At 37.5% G+C, this 19311-nt stretch overlaps 1 protein-coding gene across 1 annotated transcript in view; it reads right to left on the reverse strand.

Moving 5' to 3' along the window:
- Nucleotides 1-17846, reverse strand: part of CNTN5 (contactin 5) — a 256290-nt gene extending 238444 nt beyond the window's left edge. Inside the window, exon 1 of the mRNA XM_053456515.1 lies at nucleotides 17725-17846. Within this exon, the coding sequence (XP_053312490.1) occupies nucleotides 17725-17779 (55 nt within the window). The 5' untranslated portion in view covers nucleotides 17780-17846. The remainder of the gene's footprint in view (nucleotides 1-17724) is intronic.
- Between the last annotated feature and the right edge of the window lie 1465 nt (nucleotides 17847-19311).

The raw sequence follows: 19311 nt of genomic DNA on the forward strand, positions 1-19311 counted from the left end.
CCAAAATATTAACCCCTTAAGGACAATGGGCGGTCCCCTAAACCCATTGAAAACAATGCACTTTCAGCCCTTACATGGACGGGCTTTGTCGTTAAGGGGTTAAAACAGATTTGTGGAATTGAAACTGGAAATGAAGTTAAATATTTCAGATTAAGTGAGACGCTGCGCTGGGTCAAGCGTGTTTGTAATTGAACGAGCCCTTCTTACAGGCCGCGTGCGTTTGAAATGCAATACTGTAATTTGAATGATACACTCGTTCAGACAGGAGAGAGGAGCAGCTTCAAGATAAAACTAATTAGAATTTTTATAGCCTTCTGTATTAATAAGATATATTTATCGGCCCTTTAAATGAATTTGTGAGATGGCACAACCTTTTTGTTAAAGAACAGTACTGATGAAGAATTTGTTATGGCATTTTAACAGCTTCTCAATGTTAAATACGATTGCGCAAGAGTGGAGTAAATTCAGATCTGCGCAGAGGATTAAATTAAGTCATGGAAATTTTTTAATAGAATTATTTTATTATGCATCAAAAAAAAAAAAAAGTCCCCTTCTTGCTTCTACAAAAAAATACGTAAATCTGCTCATCTTGTCTAGCAAAAACGAACTAAAAAGACCCCTTCTTGCTTCTACATTAAATACGTAGATCTGCTAAGTCTTTATTTTTTCTGCTGAACATGTCTAGCAGAATTGTGTGCCGATGGCATGACAGGGGGCTGCTCCGAGCCTGGTCATATAGGGTTAAATTACTTGAAGGACCACATAAAAGGGAATACACCTGGTGTACAAAGGTGTTAATAAACAGAGACATCACACAAAATGTTGGGGGTTTCCACGCAAGCCGTGTTGAGGGGCGCCTTTGTCTCCCCTTATCTATATTATTGTGGATTTGATTGCCTGCGTCTCTAAATATGTCATTTAATTTAATTATATGACGTGTTGTTCACTTAATAAAGCTGCCAGTTTATATGAAACTCTCTGATCGTGACTGGAAATAAATAATTACACAATTCTTCAGAAGCTGATGCCGTCAGTGCCAGCATCAAGAAACCGCTGGGGTCCTCTATGTCAAATCTACTAGACAGACCACCCTGCATCGGCTCAGTGTGAGAAGTCAGTGTGAGAAAATGTCACATGACTGACAACAATGGCTGCCTCCAGGTCTGTAGATAAAGGACATTTATTGGGGGGGGGCAGGTTTTTATAAACACTAACCTACTACTATTTACAGAACTGTATTTTACATATTTTTTTTCATGAAACTTCCTCTTTAAGTGTTTTTCTTGCATGAATGAAAAACATAATTCCAAAAAAAATGTTCATAAAACATAAAAAAAAGATTTTTTTAGCAAACCTGGCTACCTACCAAAAAAAATTAAAATAGCGAAGATTAGCAATCCAAAATAAAAGCGCATCAATCACGAGCATTGTGCAGAAGAATCATAACACCACAGTCTGTATTCCTCATAAATAAATGATGTTTATAAAGATTGATTGACGATGGAGAATAATGACTGATTAACTCAGTCGTAATTAGATTGTGTTAGAACTGATGGAATTGATGCTGTCACATGTAAAAAGAGCTCGTTAAACTCCATCAGGCAGGTTGGAGATAATCAGTCACCCGCAACATGATGTCTACACGCAAAGAACACAGGTGACTTGAAGGACAGGGTACTCACAAGATGAAAATAACAGCTGTAATGTTTATACAGACTGTATCTTTATATAGAAATCACTGCATTTTACAGTTTTGACCACTTAAGAGACCCAATTTAGTCTATTATTGGAATAGTATATAGCAAGGGCATAGCTGTCATTGCATCCTGTTCTCAGTATCGTCCCATTACGCTGATAGTTGGTGATTACAGAATTACAGATTACGGAGGGGGGCGTCTAGCTTTGCCCACCCACGAGGATCCATTTACCTGCCCATTTGAGCGTAGCCACACCCTTTGCCCATTGGATGTCTATATATGGAACTTGATTGGTGGGTGGGCATCATACCTAGCGGTTGCCAGTTTTGTTAAATGAATTAAGACATGCAGTGGCAATAGTTTTCCATTAAAGGTGTTGTTCCATTGTTTGCCTCACAAAAGATCACCAGACATGTGCTGCATCATGCAAAGAAATGTAAAAGAAACCTATCTGAAAATTGAATTTACTCCTTGATGTCCCCTGCCACTTTAAAAAAAACTGCATTAAAAGATTTATAGTTTGTTGCTTAGAAACAGAGACCTGTCAATCTTCCAAAGCCGCCTCTATGTATTACATCACAGAAGCTTGACCTTGTGCGACCTCTCCCAGTCCCCTTTCAACTGATAGACCTACCAGCAAGCATCCCCTTCTGTGATGGCAGAAACTGGCAGGAGCCAGAGCAGAGGGAACATATTAAGAGGCCTCGCTGGTTTAAAACCAAAAAGAAAAATATATATATTTTAAAAAAGTAACAAGATTGTATACAAGAGTAGTACATAATAGTTTAAGTATTTAGTAAACATTTTTTTCGACAAAAAAAATCTCAGTGGAACAGCAGCTTTAAGGAAATATATGATGAATGGAATCTAAAACATGTGACTTCATAATAAAAAGCACCAAGGAAACAGGGACATCAGGGTAGCAACGTGTTTGCCTGTTCTATGACTAATTCACAATAGAAAAAAGGAGTTTATAAGTTAAATTCCCTGATTATGATTATCATATAAATGGCCTTAATCAGTTACATGAATTAGTAGGTTACGTAATTAGTCTTGGTAAAGTGCATCTATTTTTGTGTCCCCAAAGCAAAATAAAAATATGGGGGAGGGTAAAATATGCAAATTGTGTACATGTATATAAAAATATTTAGTGTTTTATTTGTTTTTTTTGTTTTTTTTTTTTTTAGACCAATGCATACAATTTAAAAATGTACTTATTATATATGGATGGATAGATGGGTGAGCGTTCTAACTTTTCTTATTGACTGGTCACTGGTGCAAAACATACGACCACAAAGGTGGTGTTTCACTGCAGCCCTGGAGCTGCAGCTTCTCCTAAAACTAAATAACCTGTGTTCTTTTGTCCGACTCAAAAACCCTCCCAAAACACCAGCCACCGGCGTGGGTTTTAAATACTAATAAGCCCACTCTGTAGGGTTTTGATCTGGGATTAACCTGTTCACTCCCTGCTAGCTCCCAGCTACAATAGCAGACGCTGTTACAGCATGTTAAAGCACTTAAAATCCCTTGTTCAGGAGGCCACCTGGGACTAGAGCGTCTCTAACTTTCTTCAGTATAACTTTAAATATATTTGGAGAAGAAGGCAGTCATTGTTCAGCAAATACACTGACAGAATTTAAATCCTTTCCTTGAGATGGAAAATTACTTTTTTTTTGGCATTTCCACATTTTACATACATAAAAGGCATTCAATTTGTCATCGAATGGATTACTGTGAGATACAGCTTTCCTTATAGCCTAATACTCCTTTGATGCATTTATGTCGGACTTATTTCAATTGGTGGCTCTTCTGTAGAGTTGAGCCATTACATCGTATTTGCATAAGATTTAAAGGCGTTCTGATAGCCGTACAAATGGCATCAATCTTCATGTCACATTATTTAGAGCAAATAAAAGTGTCAACACTCCGAGTATTCCAACTGGTTTCTGTCTTATTTCCCGGCAGCGGGAAAAAAGCTTAAAGTTCTAAAAAGCCTTAGCTGTGCATTAGGTCCTACTGTGATAAGTGAATTGCAATTCGGCTGTCTATCTAATGAATCAAATGTTTGAAAGCAGCTTAAACAACCAAATAGTGACCACAAAGCCTGTGATAGGAGGTAAACTCATCCAAATTTTACGACAACTACAAGGAACTACAAGAACTACAAGGAACGTCCACCATAGATGGTTGGAGAGGTTGTAGACCCAACATTACTGCCAGAAGACATTATTTCTGTCTATTCCAATGCTTGCTCCTCTTTCAATGATAAATGATAAGCTGGATCCGTATAACGTCTGAGGTAGAAACTTTATTATCGTTCAGCACCACTTCACGTAGTCGGAAGTGTTTTGTGCATGGGGTAACATCTCCCCCGAAGGACTTATTCAGAAGACAACAGTCACCAGGAACCATAGTCTACATTAATGATGAGGAGGAAAAGCATGAATGTCACTTTAATGATATGAAATCTTCTATAAACATACATCTATAGCATAAAATTATTATATTACTGTATTTAACCCCTTAACGACAAAGCCCGTACATGTACGGCTCAAAATGCATTGTTTTCAACGGGTTTAGGCACCGTCCGTTGTCCTTAAGGGGTTAAATAGATGGGTGGAACTAGGTTTACATTAAATTTGTATTCATATTTGAGCTAAACAGTTCATTGCCCCCGTGCTGCTTCACCCAGACAAGCCAAACAAATCACTGCATATATTAATAATGCCCGTTTGTTTCAGTTTGATATATTGTATTTGGTGAGGGCATACCAACAGGACAATGTAAGAAAATAACATGTTTTATATAGCGCCATCATATTCCGTAGCGCTGTACAATGGGTAGACAGGACATAATAAGTAGTATATAACATAACGTGTCTTACAGAAATAGCAGCTGAGTCCTTACAATCAAATAGCGTATTTGAGTTAATTTTTTTTAAAACTGTATCCATTGATTTATTCAGGGCATATTTAACCCCTTCAGGGCAGTTCCTAAACCCATTGAAAACAATGCATTTTGAGCCCGTACATGTACGGGCTTTGTCATTAAGGGGATAATCTTGCGTGGAGCATAACAGAATAGAATAGCATTCTATTATTTGGCATATGTTATCTAGCAAATTTTGGGGCTTTTCTTCCCCAATTAATCTTTTGAAATTACATTTATAGATGCCAACACTGTAAATTAACAAAAGGGCCGCAGTACATAGAATTATGGATTTTACAGACGAGGCATTTGATCTCATAAAAAAATGTTAAATAAAAAAAAAAAAAACAATAAAATAAGATAACCTAAAATGACACAGGACGTATTGTTTAATAGTAAGGCCATTCTCAACATTTTATGTCTATTATACGTATATACTGTATGTACACAAATATCTAGCTAGAGTAGAGGACATAAGAGTTGTTTTATGTGACATTCTGACCCGTTGATATCTATTGATACAAGTAGAAAAATAGCGTTATATTTACACCATACGCAACTCTGACATTGCAGGTGTCCGAACCATGACAACATTTACAGAGATGAGCTGGGGTGAGACCGGAGGCTGGGATGTGTTACACCAGATATGAAAGAAGGGCAAGAGCCACCACACGGTGCTAGGCTTCCGAGCGTTGAAAGATGGCTACATACGAACTATAATTTTACAGCTCACTGGACCGGCCCATGAGCGCCACTGCTGAAAAATTGAGAATTTCCACAGAAAGTGTGACATTGTGGGCACAATTAAGGATGTTTGCCTCATTATTGATCAATGCAATTAGGGCAATGCAATTTTTTCTTGTGTCATCTAGTTGTAACCAAAAACTGCGATACCCTTAGAACCAAAGTGGAGTAACTTTGCCCTCCAGTTCCTCTTCAGGTTGCATGCGACTCACTAAAGACATGGAACCTCAAGCGCCTCCCTCAATAGGGTAGTTAGTGGGAAATTGGATAAATGAATGACATAGCCATGGACAGGATGCTAGAGATCAGGAGCTGCGAGAAACAAGCAGAGTCGCAGAAGAAACTAGAGAAGAACATGGAGTGGTACTGGACACAGCCAACCAAGAGCAAAGGCTGAGCGTGTGTACTGATATTCAAAGGCCCAAAACGAGGAGCAGCTGGAGCCGACACTCTGATTTTACACAGTTGTCAGGTCTGTAGGTAGAGTCCAGCAAGAAGCCTCTTCTGACAAATACAAAAAAAAAAGTCTCTTGTGGCAAGTCGGACGTGTTCAAGCCTTGCAACAAGAGGGTCCAGAGTTCTACTTTGACCAGGACCTGTGACAACATCAGAAACATCAAGGATGGTGTCTACAGTGGGCATCTATCCCTGGATAAACCTGCTGACTATTCAGCTAGAAAGCATCTGATTATCTGCAAAAATATCCAGTGCTTGGTCAGGAAAAGTGAGTATTATGTGAAGTATCCTTGAAATGATAGTTGTGAATACAAATCAGAAGTCTTGGGGAAAAGGGTTAGAGTTTCTGTTTCTTATTTCTCCGGGAGAGCGGATTTGTTCTCCATCAGCAAAGCTTTTATCTGTGATCTTTGTTGGAAAGGTTTATGAACAAACTCTTTTCTTTAGCTAGTGCATGGAGTGAAACGTACATCAAGATTTCTGGGGTGGAAGACGCGCTCTCTCTCTCTCTCTCTCTCGAGGCAAGTGTGCTTTTACAGGGCTATTTATTGGATTATGGTATGTAATAATAAACAAGCCACAGCCAATCTTTCTGTACATATATATATATATATTTAGAGATTGCGCTGCATAAATGTGTAGATATCCAGTGTAAGTCACATATACTATAACATACAGGAAAATAATAATTAGATTAAATGATGCACAATTCTATGTAGAAACTAATGTAATAGGCATTGGGGTGTTTTAATTAGATTTAAAGTTCTCATTTTTACAGGGTCATCATTGCACATTTTTAATCCTTTATAAAACAATCAAGCAAACTGTACTTATATGAAAACTGAGAATCAGACAATGTGTAAGAATGTGAACATTTAACTGGAATTGCCCTTTAAATATTTGTGACAAAGCTTTTTTGGGAGGGGGGGCATAATTTTAGATGAAATACAAAAAAAAACAACTATTTGTACCATTTTGTGTGGATAAAGGCTCCCACAGACTCCTGTATTCTCTGGATTGCACTGGAATCAGCGTGATAACAAATCTTTTGTAACAATCAAAAGACGTATGGATTTTCCTTTCACTAGTCCGTTTGGAGCATTCTATAGAAATCCGGTGAGTTTCCTAAAAATACGTACAGTATGTTGGTTGTATTTTCCTCTGACAACTATTTGTCACGTTGATGTTTAAAAATCCGGGTATTACTGGCCCTTTAAAAGTGGGTGGGGAGTGGGTGTGGCCAATTGCAGTCCCCTTACCCACAGAAATAAGAAACTGACCCGGAGACCCAAGGTAGCCGGACTTCTTGGTATATGTATAAGCAGATAAAGCAGATTGTTAAGGTCCCTATTTATCTAAGTGGCCACTCAGAGGATGTGAGACTGAGAAAGAGCTCATAAAATTATACCACTACAATGTTTCATAAAACATATAGGATCCAAAGTATTGTATTGCTTAGATGCAGTGTTATTATTCCTCACTTTCATTACCAATGGGGCCCCCCTAAATCCTAGGGGCCTCAAAAAACCTAGAACAGCGCACGTGTGTACAGTCCCAGTCGTGAAAAAAATCCCCCCAGTGTTTATGTATAATCATGAATCCAGAATAATGTAAAAGAGAATTCACCTTTGTGGGTCTGGGCCAAAGCGTTCTGCTTCTGGGTTCGCAGAGGAATGAAGTTTATTGCTTATAAATAATAATAACCTTTATTATTTGCTTGAAGAAGAACAAAACAAAAGCATCCAGCAGGAACACCGAATAAAAAACCCCACTTTGCTACATATATTAACATAGTCACCCGCAGAAAGTACGTTTAGTTTTGTTTCTTTGCTTTGTTTATTTTTTTTTTTTATTATTTTTTTAGAGAGAAATAGTTTTTCTTTTAAAATAATTTAAAGAATTCAAATATTTTAATTAAAAAGATAATTTGAAAAGCAGAGGTGTGTGGGGTAAAAAAAGAAAAACACATTAATAGATACGTTAAAGGGTGGAAAGGCCCTTTTTCGAGGGATCACTGACATGCCAGGCTCTGCTGAGTAAATAATATATGTATTTAGGAGCCATGGTTAATTCTAAACAACCTAAAACAGCTTCTACGACCCTTATTAACCCCTTCACGACAAAGCCTGTACACGTCCGGCTCACAATGCATGGTCTTTAATGGGTTTAAGGAAAACCTGTTTTCCTTAAGGGGTTAACCTACTGTATATCCAGCTCCATGTTGACATATATGTATGTATGTAGTATTTTCAATGTGCAAATTCTGTCTTGCTTAACAGGAGTCCTCGCATGACCTCGCCCGACATGGTGTAAAAACAAGGGAGACACAACTGCCTGGCGTAATGATTTTGTAGCTACGTTCTTTTGTGCTGACCTTTACCAAACGACACGCTTAGTTAGAAATGTATCTGTATTTACAACTGCATTTAGCAACTATCGTTAACAGGTCGGAGAATACCTAAAATGTTACCATTCTCAGTATGGCACTGACCTAAAATGCTGCCATTTGCAGTTGTGTGCTGAGCCGCGTCTCGCTGCCTATGGGTTTGTGCCGAGCTGAATTGGTCGCGCCTGCCGTGCTGTAACTAAAGAGCTTTTTGCACAGTAGTGGGCCGAGTTAATAGCTCACAATAACCGAAGAAAATACATATCAGCTTGGAAGTCATAATAAAAACAACTTATTTCCAACAGTCCGTGTTCAATATTAGGAAATCGGACAAACCATTTTTTCCTTTCAAAATCAGAATTAATTTAACAAAAATGAAAATAAAAATATTTTTTAGTGAAATTAAAAAAATACATTCAAGGCACATTTAGAAAATTGGGAATATTAAATATTGAGTTATAATAATATAAAAAAAATAATGTTGATTAAAGGATTAAAAATACTTATTTTTTGTTAAAAGAATACAATTACTACTTAAATTGTTTCTGTGTTATTAAGGGGGAGCCTTTCAACATTTTACTTCTTGCACAGGATCAAGTAGAACGTAAAGAATACTAAAATGATATCGGTGATCAGTAAATAATGTATCGGGGAAATCTTTGTGACATTCGATATAAATCGATAGTAAACATGTTAAATATGTTTAATAATTGACCGTGTTATGTTATGTGTACATTTATGTCGTGTTTGCCTGCTATATCCATGCAGCTTAACCCTCCTTTGTGTTTCTCCTTCCTCCATCCTCTGGAAATTCAGGAGGATTTGCTTTTCCTAGTGAGCTAAACTAAAATCTGAAAGGAAACACCATAGAGAATCCACAGAGACGTGCTGTCAGGTTCAATAATCAGTGATACCTCTCTATGGTATTTTCTGCTGGGAATCGCCAATCCGGGTCAGGAAGATCTCCAAAGCTTTCCATTATCCAGAAAATAGGAGTCTTAGAAAAAGTGGTCGCTGGACAGGGTCAGCAAGGTTTGAACACGTCATGATGGGGAAAGTTAACATGGTCTTTCGTAGGAAGACGGGGAATATCTGTACTCCTTCGATGCAACTGGGAAGCATGAGGGGAATTATTTCTGCAACTGTGCCAAGAGCCCAACACATCTACATCACTGCTATCATCCCACTTAAGTACACGCATGTTATTGAATATACATTTGAACGGTTCCTCCGTTACTCGCTGAGGTCCCATGCACAGTAAGCAGTAAATAGATTCTGGCATGGGGTTCCAGGGTGCTTCCTTCGGGGTAAGATCACCCTATTGGGGTAACTGGCGCGCCAAAGCCATACCATTTATAATATATTTATAGATTCTAACAACAAATTGAAAAAGGGGCAATCAAATTGGCTAAAAAGATAGCCAATGACAAGACAACCCCAAAATAACCCAAATAACTTAATGACAAAAAAAGTCTGGAATCGGTAAGTTGGTTAGTGAAGATCAGAAGAAGGCTTAAGTTATAAATCAGTGCTTTTACCTTTGTGTATACAAAGAACCGATGCCTGTAGGTTCACAAACTACTGCTACAAAAAGCTTGCAGCAATTGTGTGGTTGGCTGACATAAGGCACGGTGGTTAAAGTTAAAATGGATAAAGGCCCCAGGGCCAGATTGTATTCATCCCCAGGCACTTAGGGAGCTCCGCCAAGAAATAGCCAGACCATTGATTTTGATTCTCTGGTATGGCTCCAGAAGGCCGACACCAACCAGAAGCGGTACCAATAGTCAAAAAGGTCTCAAAAGTACAGCGTGACCTGTGAGACTCACATCTTTCATGGGGAGATTATTTGAAAGCTTGAAAAGGGACAATATTCAGGAATACATTTTGTCCAAAAACATTAAGTTTAAAATCAACGCAATCATGTCAGACTAACTTATTTGGATTCTATTCTAAGAGTTGAGCAACGATATAGTCCAGGGGTCTTTCAGAAAATGTGATTTATTTGGATTTTGCTAAAGAATTAAATATAGTTTCCTATATATTTTTTCACCCGGGTTAAAAACTGGCTCAAAGATGGAGTTCAGAGCGTTGTTGTTAATGGAAAGTTCTGGAGATCTGCAACCTTCACAACTGGACAACAATGCTTTTTCCGTAAAAAAAAACCCAAAACAATTTAAGTTAAATGTCATATTTTAGAATTATTATGAGAAGACTAGATGGGCCGCATGGTTCCTAGCTGCTTTTAAATTGCATGTTTATTCTGCTCCAGATATTACAAAGGGGGATAAACAACTTTTATTAGTTTTCTTATCTTCTGGTAATTTTTTTTTTCCATCTTTTATTCGCATAATAGCGGAGAAGAAAGGCAACTTGAACAGGTAATCCACTTGGTGCGCTAAGCAGATGGAAAACCGTGTTTATATATCTAATTTCATCTCTGTGCACAAGATCCTTGGCTTAAATTCAGCAAAGTTAATTAAGCAACTGCTACAATTTCCAATTTGAAAATACACCTTGGAACTCGTTCTAATCGTATGTGGTCGCCGTAATAAAATTGACTGTCAGATATTTCCTTCTTGCTTTTTTTCCCCCCCAGTTAGCACTTGGGAATATGAGATTTTTTAGTACTTTGTTTGAGCTAAAGTATTAGTTACGAAGCCGAAAGCCTGTATTTTTATCGGCTATCGCTGAGCTAACCATCGAGTTCCTTTGGGCGACGTTGAACTTTAGGTTAATATTTCTCGGCGCTGGATCTAGTTAAGCGCACTTTCTTACTGCGATGCTTGCGTGTTCTCTGTTGCAGTTGAAAGGCGATCTTCAGCTATCATAACCCTGTGGAAATCAAATCATTAAAGAATGAACCGTGAAAGGCTCCGCCAGCGATGAAAAGACATTTTAAACGTGTCATAAAGACCAAAAAGCGGGTTATTATGGATGGCCACGGTTGCAAATAAATACAAAAGTAATGGAAAAACAGGCAATGTCATAATACTCTAGTGTTGTGATCGGGTTATACATGTGATTTTTAAGGAAAATCATTTTTATGGCTTTAGGTGTTGAGTACAATAGGGGGTTACAGTAGCAGGATATCCAAATTTCAGAATGCAGGTGGGCATTAATGGAGTAATCACCATAGCAACCAGAATGCTCCCACTGAATTGCTCTTTAAACAAACTCTTTGGGCAAGAATTTTTACACATGATGCCATGATGACAATGGATATTTTGCTTTCTCCATGTCCCCCCCAGCCTCCCTTACGGCCCCTAAAGTCAGTGTCTGTTGATACTTTTTTGGGGTTTCCCGGCAAAATGTCTGGTGAATATCCATTGCAATCCTGAAACAAGGCACCTTGTCATAAAGATATTCAAAATATAAAAATATTTCATTTTTATCAATAGTGTTGACAGGGTCTCTCTGGAAAACATTCGCTTCTAGGATGATCTCTGCGGAATATCGCCCACCCTCATGATTTCCCTGTTTCCTAATGACCATACCTGGGAACTCTCCGGATCTAGGAGCGGGTTCTAGGAGCGGGGTCTTAACATGCCCCAACTCCATTTCCCCTTTAAATGGGGGTGCTATTATTACATTAATAATTATTTCTGTATTTAACAATACTAGGGATGATTCAGCAGAGAAAGTGGAACAGGACTTTTAATATAACTTTTTAGCTTTTCCAGCATGCTTCTTGAATAAAAAAAAAAAAAAAAAAAAAAAAAAAAAAACTGACCACGCATGGTTAGAAAAATCCCAAAGTTTCAAAATTGCGGTCACTTTAAAATCCGGCAGAATCTTTCAATAATAATAAAAAAAATGTTCTTGAATAAAAATAAAAAGCAATGTGTGTCGATGTTACAACCACAGGCTCTGCATTCACGTTAACGTATTTGTTTCATTTTATTCATCAAAGAGAAGGATCGGTTTGAGAACGACTTCCCTTATTTGATGGGTCTTTGTGTTTCCATAAATCATTGAATGGCCATTATCCTGCGATCGTGTACAAGGACGTTAAACAATCCGGGATTAAGTACCAAGGTTGGTAACGCATGCAAAACGAAATCAATATATCCATTCAGAGCAGTAAATGTGTTTTGAATGACGGGAATGACATAACAATGGCTGTAATTGTCCCGCGTTATTATCGTATCTACCGAAAGAAACAAAGCCGAGGAGGAGATAGGGCTTATACTCCGGTGAACATCCCGATTGCATCTCCTTGTTTACCCTTTTTTAATCTTTATTTAGAAAACGCTTCTCCACGATGAGCATTGAGTTCCCTATCTCTGACTTTCAAGCGCTCCCTGCAGAACAAAAAGCGAAGGCAGTAAATGCAGATGGAAAGTGATATAGCGCAGGAAAATTGATTTAAAGGGAATGTAGATCATGCACGATATGAGGTTTTTTTTTAAAAAAAAAGTCCCTTGGCTAAAAAAAAAACCTGTTTGATTAGTAAATCCCCCCCCCCGAGGAATATGTAGGATAGATCCGCACTGGTGAAAATGTGTATTGTTTCAGATGAGGAAGGCAACCATCGTAGGCATCGTTATGCCGCACATAAACCAAACCGGGGGCTTGTAGCTTTATGGCAAACCTACGAAGTCCTCTTTTTCCCTGTAGATTCGTATTATTTAAACGATGAACCATCGAGTAGGTAGACACGTATCTTATTTCTGATGTAAGTGATAGTGATGTATTAGTGTAACCTATGTTTACGTAGTTTGTGATAAATCTCTTGTAATTAAGCCAACTTTAATCAATTTATGTGTTTCGTGTTCTCAGGGGGAAAAAAATGCACATTTTTAGTTAACACAAAATAAGAGTTACTTTTTGAAGTTTTGGTCCTTTATAGAACACCATTTAAACTTTAACACATTTTAATTAAAATCAAAATGTAATGAGAGATTTGAAACTGTCAGGACGCGGGCTTCATCTTGGAAAATACTGTAGTTGCTTTGGAAACTAAGTATTCGGGCTTTTTCATTATCGGAATGCTTATATTATGTGCAAAAAGTGGATATGTGGTGCAGAAAAGTCTTGTCTGTGATGGAGGCAGTTATGCGAGCGTTAGTGGCGCCATATTGTCATCCTACTTATAGGGGAACAATTAAACGTGAAAGGTGTGCTTTAATTGTATGCGTTCAGACAAACTCACACACCTAGTCTGCCTGTTTTACTAAAAAAATAAATAAAACTCAAACCCTAATTAGCCCTTGGTCTTGTCCTAGGGTTCAGGATAGCTTTATGTCTATCCCATGCTGCATTGACCTCTACAACTGCTGGAAGGTTCAACCTAAAACACAGAGTGACACACAATCATTCTAACACTATATGTTTAGGCATAGATACACACACTCTATTTCTTCTGCTTCATCCTCTCCCCATTCTACTAACCCTAACACTCTTACACCCTATACTGACACACATACTCATGTTAACACCAGACAGTAACACACACTCTAATGCCATACTGTAATACACACACACACTAGCACAAAATGCTTTAACACACACTTTTTTGCTGACATATATGCATACTTACATCATACACTAACAAACATCACTGAGTAACACAAACTTTAACACCATACACTCACACGGTAACATAATACACCCAATGCACACAAACTCACTCTAACACCATACACTTACACACACATTTTTCCTCGACCCCTCTCCCCCACTACACACATTTTGTCTCTTGACTCCTCTCTCCCACCATTCCTCCCTTTCCTCTATCTTCCCTCTTACCACTTGAGTTCAACTTGCACCCTGTGTACTAGCTGCTGTCCTACTACCATGGGGTTAACACACCTTACAAACTAACTTTAGAATAATTTATTTTTAACATATTTCATGCTGATACAACCCATACCAATGTTATCCTGCCAGCAAAAAAACATTCCATTGGTTGCTATGGTGATAAGACCATTTATTAAAATGTTTTATAAATATCATTATCCATAATGATAAACCCCCAAAAATAGAACACAAGACATAGTGATGGGGGGGGGGGGAGGTAGCAGATCTCTACTACTTTCCGTGTTTGTTTCTTAGTTATCTCCGTGTTTTAAGTACCTAAGATATGCTTAGAACAAAATATTAAAAAATTAGAGTAGAAATCATATCGGCAGATCCAGCTGCGCTAATGACAACGCCACCTATGTTAATTAAACACCCGCCAGTGACTGTGATTCATCTTGTAATCTGGCTCAGTCAGGGGTCTTTAAGGACAGGACCTGGGAATTGCTGATTTACTATATTTAGCAAATTAAGGTTTCCAGACGTGGTTAAAATTAAATTCTAGCAGGCAGTCATTTTCCATGATTTTCTTATGATGAAATATTATCAAGATAATCTAGAAGTAATAAGAATAGCACCATAATCACGTTAAAGCAAATAATATCATAAAACGACATCATTTTCCTCTTTTATTTTGAGCATAGTCTAACATGGCCGGAAAAGTGTTAGATCGACGCAGAGATAAGATTTCATGCAGTTTTAATATGTTGTTTTTTTTTCTTTTTCTTGCAAATAGTTGTTCTTTGCATGATTTATATTTAATGCGGTCCATGAATGTATGAGACTCAGGAATAATTAAACATTATAATAAAAAGATTATATATATATATATATATATATATATATATATTTAGAGTCCACCTACCGACACCAGAGTAAAAGCACTAGACTCCCTAAATAACATTATTTCACAGCAAAGACAATCATACAGCTACTTCTAACATCAAGAAAATACGGGACACAAATACAAGCAAGTAAAGGAAACGGCATGCTTAAATAATTAAACTATGCAAAGCAGCGGCCCATCAATATCTAAAGTTAAAAGACCCGTAAATATAAGACTGAGTTAAAAACACATGTATAAAATCCGCAATGTAACCGAGAAAAATCAGTCATCGGTGAAATAATCATAAAGTGTTTCTGCCTGTGATGTAATAATGGTTTAACAAACTATAAAACAAAACCCATAAGAAAATAGTGGAATTTATTCGAAAAAGGCTGTAGTGTGACTTTTGACCCCAGTTTCAAGGTGAACGGGAAGCCTTGGGTAGAATTATTCAACTAACTTAAGTTCAATACTGGGAACTCTCTGCATTTGACCTGGAGTCACAGAGTAAAGTGCGGCTTCCCGGAGCCTTCTGGTTGCTCTCCTTTTTATCCGGGGAAAAGGAGCACTGTTTAGTCATGCTCGCTTCACCTCAATTCCCCAACATACCCCCAAATCATCTAAACCTCTCTGAAAGTAGCCAGCCCTTGTTGTGTCTAGCCCACTCCTCTCATGGCTAACCATGGCTCTTGCCCAACTAGCGCTTCCCCTTCATGAAGTCACCCCAGAAGAGAGAGCGCCGGGTAGCCTACCGCGGGAAGCTTCCAGATCTGCTATTCTGGGAAGGTGCTAAGAAAAAAATAAATAAAAAGCGTCCGGAATAAAAAAATAAATAAAAATACAAAAAAACAACCAAGAAACTATCAATATTTACATAATCAGTCTGAAACCCAGTCCAAGGCAAATGTCCATATACCAAAACAGTTCAATAAGGGCAATAGATCGGACGTGGTCCTGTTAGAACGGTTCTTAAGGTGTCAGATTCACTCCCAGTATAACCCTTTAAATAAATCCAATTTGATATGTGGCATATAAGATAAATGGCTTCCTTCAACACTTGAATACCTGGAAAAGTTTTGTGAGGAACTCAACATACCGATTTTGTCCACAAACCAGAGAGAGGACAACAAATAGCGTAATATTTCCAACACGTTATTTAAAATAGATACAGCGGATATTACTCACAAGAAAAGCTCTTTACAAGAAAATAAGGACCATCAAAATCACACAAATCGAACCAACATGGATGTCTGGAAACCTGTACTTGACTGCAAAAAAGCGTGGCTGCTATCAAAGCTCCGGATGCCCATTTATCATCAGAAAAACACACAAAAACATCGGCCACACTGTCCGGGGATAGTTGAATCCACATTTTTCAATAATATTCAAGTAATCAACAGAAATGTTGTGACTCCGTTCACCCAACGCATTTTGCTCATTGGCTCACTCAGGGTCCCACAACTTGGTTGCCATGTTTATATATCAATTCATGTAAAGGGACACACTAGAAGCTTACATGTATGTATGTGAATATATGTATGTGTGTGTTTCTAGTATATCCCTTTAAAACGGGTTGACGTGTAAACGTAGTAACGACCCACAAACATTTTCCAGCTCTTCAAGATAAAGGGTTATTACTTGGAGTGAATCTGACACCTTAAGAACCATTCTAATAAATGATATCCGATATATTGCAATATTGCAGAACCTGGTGCGGGTTTGATATCATCACCAGGGCAACCTATAGTGTATGGCATTAAATTGGAGTGTGTTTACGTATAGTTTTGCAACTGTATATTAGATATGTTTTACATTTTTGCATACATTGTTAAAGAATGCAAAGTGATTTACATAATGAACCATATTTTAGAGTGAAAACAGATATATATAGTATATATATATATATATATGAATATGAATAAGACATGTCTGTCCCAATCAGCACACATTCTAATGCAAATGGAAAGCTTATACAGTATAATCAATTCTACATGACTAATTATATATATATATATATATATATATATATATATATTTATATATATATATATATATAGAGAGAGAGAGAGAGAGAGAGAGAGAGAGAGAGAGAGAGAGAGAGAGAGAGAGAGAAAGAGAGAGAGAGGGGAATAGGTGTTTTGTTACATATAAAAATGTAAGAAAATAGGATATTTAATGACCTGCTTTCTTCAAACGTGGCTGAATTTTTAATTGTTAGCATTTTCAACCAATATATATATATATATATATATATATATGGTTTTTTTTATGGATCATGGCCAGAGGATATGAAAAATTGCATTCAAATAGAGTACAAATGTTATAATTGGGCAGACATATTGCATCAGTGCTAGGTACCCGTGCCTTTGTCATCTGTTACATTCATTAATGAAAATTCACATTGCATTAAAGTGCAGCTTACAATGTAATTGTCAAAAATATTATACCTACAGCAAAAGGTTACAGAAACCCCACTCTTATCCCTTAATATTCCAAAAAAAACACCTTCGCATCATTTCAAGAAGTTTACTTATAAAATGTAATTTAAATATATACACTAAACTTCAATATCAAATGTGCATCACATACATTACCAACTTTGATGGACATTTACTTCAACTGAAGAACTTCTTTGACTTTTAATATGAAAACTAACTATACAAAACACCATGTATGATGAGTAAGCCATTTGTTTTGTAACTTCTAGAAAATGCAAACATTTTGCAATATATATATATATAATTCATATAACAATCATATATAAAATTATATATATATTTGCACAATCTTCTAAAAAAAAAAAAATATATATATATATATATATATATGTAATACAATATGTTATACTACGATCATTGACAATAACCAAAAATGAGCAATCCTTTTACCTGACAGACACCCAATGACGGACAGGAGCAGGAACAGTTTCCATGACAACGCCATGCTTGGTCACTAGGGCTTGGAGTCCCTGCTTGTGTGATTGTTACCAGCTTTGACGCTTCTTCATTAAAGCTCAGCCTGTACGGAGAGAAGACAGGTCTCGCTTAGAAAAGAAGAAGAAAAAAAAACAACATCTGGCAATAATATGATAGGCAAATCAAAGGACCAAACCAGGGTCCTAAAGCAATTAAAAGTCTGATACCATAAGCTCGAAACGTAAAATGCGAGCCGACACGCGGAAATTAAAGATTCTCTACAAGTACGTGAGCCATTACCTGGGAAGAAGTTGTAAAGGAAATGAATACTGTGTTGTGTCTGGCAGAAAAAAAAACTTGAAAGCGCTCCCGGTTCTCTTTTGATTTTCGGAATAGCTTCGTATTATCAAACAATTACATGGCGGATGTCCCCGTCGGGACTGCTTTCCGAACAGGTAAACGGATGAAAAACACACTTAATCCTGAATCGTTACGTTAATACATATAAGCCGGCACGCAGCAGAACGGGGAGCGGCGTGGTCGATGGCGTTGCCCTCTAGTGTATGGCTCACACACGCTTCTGTTGGAACGCCATTCAATTAATTATTGATGCTAAACGGCCTTTGTTTATTACCCCACGCAACGTACACTGGAGGATGTCCTTTAGGCTTGTAAACTATCTTGATTTTTTGCAGGCCTTTTGTGGACAGCCCTAACTACATCTGTTGGTTTATTTATCCGTGTTCGGTTTATCTCCATTAGAATCAGTGCAACCAAGTACACTAAACTCACTATAAATATGGTTTTCAGAGTAAGAGTGTCTCACTTGTACAGCACTCGGCTTTATGGGCAGACTTTATCGAGAGCCGCCAACCATAGGTCGGTTAAATATCGGTTAAATGGTCCCAACAGTTACTAACGAGGCTTCATTTATTTATCTTCTGGATTGAGCAGTAATTGCATGTAAATGGCCATCTATTAATAAATTTGTAGTATTTTCTTAATGTCAGGCATTCAATTTAATTCATTAATATGCATTAATAATGCTCAAACAGACCTGGCCAAGGACTGATTAAGGTCTTTATGGCTTTATCTTGGAGACCGGATGGTTAAAGAATACCGGAATGGGCTCAATTATTTAACAACACTAGGAATTGTGTTTGCACTGCTAGGTTTAGTGATAAAAGTGTTAAATTCTATAGAGACAGTGGAACAGCATCTTTAATACCCCTTCCTATTGTTATATCAAACAGGGAAAGGATAAGTTGGGTGGAACAGGACCTTTAACTGTTTTCTGTTATACTGGCTGACACCCATTTCTCCAAACACCCCTGACCCTGCCTGTCTTCACCGATTTTCATCACACCCCTTACGCCTCGGAAAGAACAGAGGATCAGTTCGTCGGGAACCACGTTTCCAGGTAATACAACCTTATTCTGATGTATAAATTTATCAAAACTAAATAAAGATATATGCCACATTTATAAACTGCATTATGAAAAGAAAGACTCATCCCGGAAAATGACATTTCCATTGTTTTCCTATCAAGATTTTACAGAA

This window comes from Spea bombifrons, chromosome 2, assembly GCF_027358695.1.
Source record: "Spea bombifrons isolate aSpeBom1 chromosome 2, aSpeBom1.2.pri, whole genome shotgun sequence".
Classification (NCBI taxonomy): Eukaryota; Metazoa; Chordata; class Amphibia; order Anura; family Pelobatidae; genus Spea; species Spea bombifrons.